Raw genomic sequence first — 7,051 nt, forward strand, 5'->3', positions numbered from 1 at the left:
AGTTTAAATACTTGGGGTCGCCTCTCCAAAGTAATGGGGAGTGCAGGAGAGAGGTGAAGGAGAGAGTGCAGGCAGGGTGGAGTGGGTGGAGAAGAGTGTCAGGAGTGATTTGTGACAGAAGGGTATCAGCAAGAGTTAAAGGGAAGGTTTACAAGATGGTAGTGAGACCAACTATGTTATATGGTTTGGAAACAGTGGCACTGATGAAAAGACAGGAGGTGGAGCTGGAGGTGGCGGAGGTGAAGATGCTAAAATGTTCCTCGGGAGTGACGAAGACGAGGGCGGCGCAAATTCACGTTGGCAGCGATCTCACCCAGTACCGGTGTGGGAAGATGGCGGCGCGAATTCCCCTTGGCGGCGGCCTCGCCCCAGTGCCGTCCGGCCGCGAATAATTTTTTTCCTAGGATGAATCCGGAAAGTACCCGCCCTCAGGCGCTAGGATTAGCTGGGATCGGCGTACCGTCCGTGCGGTGTCTTTGTCCACGTGTCTTCGTTTGATGGCTGGGAGGGCTCGGTCTGCTGCATCCTGTGGGCCCAGGGACCCCGGCCCCGCCCGGAGCTGCGCCCGAAGAGGTAACGCCGAGGGCGGTCTGACAGGACGCGGAAGCGGGGCAGGCTAAGCTAACTGCTAGCCTATGCAGACCGGCGGTTCCGGTAACACCGAGGGCGGTCTGGCGGCGGCCTCGCCTGTGTTTTTAGGGTCCTCGTGTGGGGACAAAGCAAGAGAGGCAAGGCGGAGCTGGCTTGGACACGTGTGGAGGAGAGATGCTGGGTATAGTGGGGGGGGGGGGGGGAGGATGCTGAGTATTAAGCCAGGGAGGAGGAGAAGGGGAAGGCCAAAGCGGAGGTTTGTGGGTGTGGTGAGGGAGGGCATGCAGGTGGCTGGTGTGACAGAGGAAGCTGCAGAGGACAGGAAGAGCCGGAAACGGATCAGCCGCTCTGGCGCCCCCTAACGGGAGCAGCCGAAAGCAGCAGTAGATGTATATTTATATTTATAAAATGTATATCTGTAAACATTAATTAGGGTAAAACAGTTATGTAAATTACAACAATAACCAGAGTTAACATAAGATTGTTATCCTGCACATATTTGAGGGGGGGGGGTAGTCGACGTTCAAGCATCGGGGCCGTGCTCGTTTTTATAGAAAATTTTATTCAACATACATTTTCCAGCAAAAAGGCAATATACAGGAACAGTTTGTCGTACACTGCTGCTACACTGAGGATTTTAAACCGGAAAAGATCAAATTAAGGTGTGATTCTGCAGGTCATCTTTGTACTGAACTTTCTTAACAAGACAAAACCAATGCAATTAGTTTTTAAGAGAAAAAAAAAATCAAAAGGGAGAGGAACCAAAAAAAAAAAAAAAAAAATCTTAAATGGAAAGTCAGGAAGTCAAAAATAAAAACCCCACACAAGGAATATGAACACCCGGCTCCTTCTGTACTCAACAACAAAAGCGTCTGTTTCTTACATTTTACACGTTCATATTTTTAAATATACAATTTTTTTTTTAAATGTTGTCTTTACAGAGCCAGCTATGCGCGATAGGGGGCAGCATTCCTTCTGTGCTTTAAAAAGAAAGAAGAAGAAAAAAATGAAGGTCAAAAAGGGCTTAAAGTCTTTCTTACAACGCTGGTTTTTGTCTCTATGCGGATCGGCAAAACCAGTAGGCTCTTAGTGTCAGCAGCTCCCTACCAAGCACAGCGCAGTTACCACCCCCAACCCCTAGGAGGCGCAATTCACCACCGCTCACCCTCAAGACTGAACACGAAGTGGGAGGGTTAAAGTAACTTTGTGCGCGCGTGTGTGTGTGTGTGTGTGTGCATGCTGGAGGGGGAGGGGGGGGTTGGGGGCAGGGGGGGATAGCAGCAGGAAAGGGGGGGGTGAAGTTTTATGTCTGAAGGAGTCTGTAACCATAAAAATGTTGAAAAACATGGGGGGAGAGGGGGGGAGAAGGGGGGTGGGTCACTTGAGGGGGGATGCGTTCCTTTAAAGTTGAGCGAAACCAAAAAAAAAATAAAATAAATGTACAACCCAAGTTTACATTTGCCAGTCCTGAGAAATGTAAAACGTTTTGAACAAGTGCCAGCGTGCAAGATGAAGTACAGACAATTTCTTCCTTATTTTATCCCCATTTATTTTTAAACAGATGCTGTGGTGTTTTTTTTTTAAATTTTATTTTATTGTACAAGATTTGCAGAAAAGACAAAAAAAAAAAAAAAAGGTTGATTTTACTTCTCCTCCAACCAAAACTAAGTGATAAAGAGTTGTGTGTAAACATGGAAATATCTTATTTTGTTGTTGTTGCTGTTGACTAGTTGCGCTAAAGAGCAGGAGCAGAAAACATAAGAACCACACCAGGGCAGCTAGTTAGCCTCAGCTATCTGCGTCGCTTTAAAAAAACAAAAAAAAAAAAAAAGAAAACAGGGGGGACCAAACCAACCAGCTGCGGCCCCCTTTTTTTTTGAAAAATCCTCTGGCTAAACGACCAGCGACTAATCCCCACCTCGCCGTTAAATAGTCCTCGCCGCCTTCCCTTCTTCCCGCTCTCCACGCACAAGCATGGCTCCTCTTCCCAATATCCACATCTCGGTTTAAAAACGGAGCCCAGAAAAACAAGGGGGGGGGGAGGGGGAGGGGGATGGACGTAGGTGCAAGGAGGAGGAGGAAGGAGGAAAAAAAAAAAACCAAAAAAAAAAACAAAAACACCAGTCTATAGAGTTTATACTGTAACCCTCTTCCTCTCCCCTCTCCATTTATTTAATGAAAAAAAAGGCAGCCAACAGTTGGAGAAAAGCCTGGGGGGGGGGGGGGGGAGAAACCAAACAAAACAAAAAAAAACAAAACAACTGAGGAGCCTCAAACAAGGGAAGAAAAAACCTGGGATGGTGTAAGATTTGAGTTTTGTGGGTGAATGTGAAGCCGTCAGCCGCTGTGGGATCCTTAAAGACTCAGATATATAGTGTGCAGAGCCGTCCACGCGGGGTGGTATAAAGGGGATGAACACACACACACACACGCACGCACCCACACACGCATACACACACACACACACACACACACACACACGGTTGGTTACAGTCTGTGGTTATTGTGTTAGGTGGGTTGGTATGAAGGAGGAGGAGGAAGAGGAGGAGGAGGAGGAAGGGCGGGCAGGCTGTTTAGTTGTGGATCTTGATTGCTTTCTCCAGGTAGGTGTAGCGACCTCTCTTTGGAGCTTTGTTGAAGTGGTCCAACCCTAGCCAGGGGCGCGGGTGGGACATGTTACCTGTTGGGAGAGGGCAGAGAGAGCAGGTGAGCGGGGGGGAGGTGACAGTAAAGGGAGGAGGAGGAGGAGGAGACACGGGTTATTCCTCAATACCAAGCACTCCCAAGAACGAGCTCCAGGTCTTATGGAGCACGTGCAGGGCAGGTTGAACTCGGAAGTACGAGCAGTTTATATGATTATGGAGGCAGTGCACTCCATCACATGCCAGATGAGGTTCGGATGAACTCAGGATACAATTCGGACGTCGTTACATCACGATACACAATTTTGTTGTCAACTAATGGTACCGAGAATCTACAACCTAACATTTCACACAAAACGAGGTCTGAAATATCTGCAGGGAGAATACTGTGAAAACTAGCTTTGGTTGGACAGTCAAGGCTCAAGAGTTTTCGGCTGTTATTTTTCAAAGTCATCCAGCGTGCCGAATTTCGCCACAAGAGGACACTGTTGCATAACCTCACACGAACAGGAACAACTGTTGGATCCGTGGAAACATAAAATCTGGGTTTAAAAATCTGGATATTTTTCGGTTGAGAATGGGTAAAAACCGAAAACGCCGAGCCTTGTGGATATTATACTTTATACGACTCGCCTCGGCAGGCGATGGTCGTTCCCCTGGATTCGCGCGTGTGTGAACGTAGCCTTAAGCTGAAAGTGTGGCTTCCTACAAATGTCAATCCTTTGAAAGCGCTTATGAAAGTCAAATTTGGGTTTTAATTTGGGTTTGTAGCTGAGAATCATGGCCTACACAGCCTCTCAGCAGGCGGTGTAGGCCATGATTCTCACCGTGGCCTGCACTGCCTGATGAAAGGCCGTGTATTATGAATTATGGCCTACGCGGCCTTAAGAGAGGGCGTGTAAGGCCATACTTCTCAGCTACGCTCTCTCACACACTACTCAGCCCTGTGATGGTCTGGCAGCCGGTCCAGAGTGTCTCCCGGCCTGCCACCCAGTGACTGCTGGGATAGGCTCCAGCATCCCCGTGACCCTGAGAGCAGGATAAGCGGTTTGGATAATGGATGAATTACCAAACAGCTCAACATGATGGTCCTCAGCTGGATTGGTGCTTTTGTGTATGAAAGCACATACTAGGATACCAAAAATCATGTAAAAGTTCCATGATTATCGTGCTGATAAAATTTTCCATATCATCCAGCACTATTTTCAGTGAATTTTTTATATCTTTTGTTTTTGATAAAAATACAGACTTGCCATCATCACAACTTCTCTTTTGGGTGAGAAGTGCAGAAGCTGAACAACCGCAACAGGGTCAAAACGCAGTCATCAAGAACACACAAATCCAGGTGTTTAATACACAGAATACGACTGGATTGTTTATTATGCAGAAAAGCAGTTAAGAGATTTTAAGATAATATTATAATAATAATCCATCCATTATCCGAACTGCTTATCCTGCTCTCAGGGTGGCAGGGATGCTGGAGCCTATCCCACCGGTCACTGGGCGCAGGCGGGAAGACACCCTGGACAGGCCGCCAAGCCATAACAGGGCATAAATATTATAGTAATAATACAATAATTATTATTAAGACAATATGAGGTGTAAATGGGGTCTAAAAGCAGCGGGAGCAGAAACAGAACTTTTCGCCGCTGCTGGAGGCAATAGTAGCAGAACCAAGTCCAGCCGAGCAGAATTTGCACATTCTAGGAATCGGTCTTGAAGGGACACATAACGAGTGACATAAATGACGACGTTTCTGAAGCACAATAAACTTGGGCTGTCAAACATGGAATAAAGTATATGGATTTATCTCATTTAAAGCCAAGTAAAGGATGATGCTGAGATTTACTTCATGTACATGAAGTAAAACGGTGTACATGGTGGTGGTACTCCATGCAGTGGTGAGAACATAAGTGAACGCGCGGGTTTTAATCCACAGTAGTTTAAAATAGAATGTACAGTATAACAGAATGTACAGTATACCAGTGGAGAGGAAATGGAGGAAGAAGGAAGAGTTTTAGCAGCCGTACCTGGCTGTGGCTCAAAGTCCTTCAGGTTGACTTCGTACTCATCTTCAGTGATGTACTGATGCCGGCCCATCATCACAATCGCAAATTTAAACTGCAGGTGCCGCGCCCCACGCACGCAAACACAAACACACACACACACACACACACACACACACACACACACACACACACACACACACACACACACACACACACACACACACACACACACACACAGAGCTTTGTCAGTAACATGCCTTTATACTGACACAGAATGGACAGGGTAGGCCGGTGGTGCACAGACGCTTACTTTCTCAAACTCTTTCTCCTGGATGTCGAGCATGGTCTGAATCCTCCTCATCACCTCCCGGAATGACTCGCCCTGTGCAGCGGGGGAAAGAGAGAGAGAGAGAGAGAGAGAGAGAGAGAGAGAGAGAGAGAGAGAGAGAGAGAGAGAGAGAGAGAGAGAGAGAGAGAGAGAGACACAGATACCGTATCAACTATCCCAGCAGCTTTAAGTCTGTGTGTCCTCCAGAGACCTGTATAAAAGCACTTCCTGCATTTTTGGGCCGTTTCCATGGGAATGTCAGGCTTTGAGTGCTGTTGACTCAATCCTTCAGAAGTTGAGCCAATTCAAACTCTTGTGGAAGTACGCACCTCATCAGCGTAGAGCTGCAGTCTCCCGCTCGACACGCACTCGATACGCTACATCAATAGCCTTCCAGGATGAATCCATTATTTTCGGTGGCGGGAGGGACAGACTACCTGTGACATCAGGGGGTGTTTTAAAAACACCACCGTCTTCACAACTTTGACCATACATAACCTAATGGACATCGCTAGGTCTAACTTTTTTGGGCTTTGGGCACTTTATTTCGTTTTGGAGCCTAACGCAGTACTGGAAGTGTGCACTCTTTTTTGAGACCCGTTATGCCTTATTTGAATTAGGCACCTAATTCTGTTTGGGAGATTTTGAAAAAGGTTAATACCCTGTAGTACCGTCGGGGGTAGTTCTGAGCTTACTGACTAAAAATCCAAATGGCTGAGTTTTTTATACAGCCTGACTGTTCTCGCCTTGAGCTGGTCTGTTTCATTTTTTTTTTTTTAATGGACTTGCCTTTTTTGTATTTAGGAGTAAACGCTTTACGTTAACAGGCTGTTTTGTGTTTTTGAGATCACACCGCGTAGCTCTGTGTTCTGGGTCGGACATCACACAATGCGGGCTGGAACAATAGTGGAGGGTTCTGTTTATCATTATAAAATAAGACAAAAAAATTTATCTTAAAATTATTTTGCTGTTCGGGGGGGGGGGGGGGGTAGCGTGATGCTCCCACGCGCTACGTCCCCCTGGTGAAACTCCTCACCGTCAGGTCAAAAGAAGCAGCTGGCGACTCCACATGTATGGGAGGAGGCGTGTGGTAGTCTGCAGCCCTCCCCGGATCCACAGAGGAGCAGCGACCGGGACGGTTCCGACGAGTGGGGCAATTGGCCAAATACAATTGGGGAGAAAAAAGGGAGAACCCCCCCCCCATTTTTTTTTCTTTTCGTATATTCCTCAATAGTTCTTGTGCTGGGCTCCCCAGTTGGTAGTTTATTTCTAGACATCATATGAATATGGGCAGGTGAACACCACGCTGGTCAGCTCCAAGTCCGTTATCATTTCAGTATAATTAGGATAAAAGTGATTTAATATGCTACAAATACTGTTTTTTTTATGTTTATTTTTAATTTATTAGGCTAATAAGGCTACCAGGTAGTCTACCTGGATTCTGGATTTAGTTAATCTAGAGATAATAGCATACAGGACCC

General features: G+C 46.6%; 1 protein-coding gene across 1 annotated transcript; it reads right to left on the reverse strand.

The window, feature by feature from the left end:
* Positions 1-1,864: 1,864 nt before the first annotated feature.
* On the reverse strand, positions 1,865-5,676 carry LOC130118999 (ubiquitin carboxyl-terminal hydrolase 7-like). The gene is made up of 3 exons (XM_056287354.1): positions 5,553-5,676; positions 5,264-5,354; positions 1,865-3,271 (listed from the first exon to the last, which is right to left on the reverse strand). The coding sequence occupies exons 1-3, from the start codon at positions 5,601-5,603 to the stop codon at positions 3,165-3,167; spliced, it is 249 nt and encodes an 82-aa protein (XP_056143329.1). The 5' UTR covers positions 5,604-5,676; the 3' UTR covers positions 1,865-3,164.
* Positions 5,677-7,051: the final 1,375 nt, after the last annotated feature.

The sequence above is a fragment of the Lampris incognitus genome, chromosome 10, assembly GCF_029633865.1.
Source record: "Lampris incognitus isolate fLamInc1 chromosome 10, fLamInc1.hap2, whole genome shotgun sequence".
NCBI classification, from domain to species: Eukaryota; Metazoa; Chordata; class Actinopteri; order Lampriformes; family Lampridae; genus Lampris; species Lampris incognitus.

What these genes read in the sequence shown, in the direction of transcription:
- LOC130118999 (XM_056287354.1), bottom strand. Translation starts at nt 5,603, where the DNA reads ATGAGGAGGATTCAGACCATGCTCGACATCCAGGAGAAAGAGTTTGAG. An exon ending in AGGAGAAAGAGTTTGAGAAA is followed by an intron (nt 5,355 to 5,552) that starts GTAAGCGTCTGT and finishes CGGCACCTGCAG; the next exon opens with TTTAAATTTGCGATTGTGAT. An exon ending in GGACTTTGAGCCACAGCCAG is followed by an intron (nt 3,272 to 5,263) that starts GTACGGCTGCTA and finishes CTCTCCCAACAG; the next exon opens with GTAACATGTCCCACCCGCGC.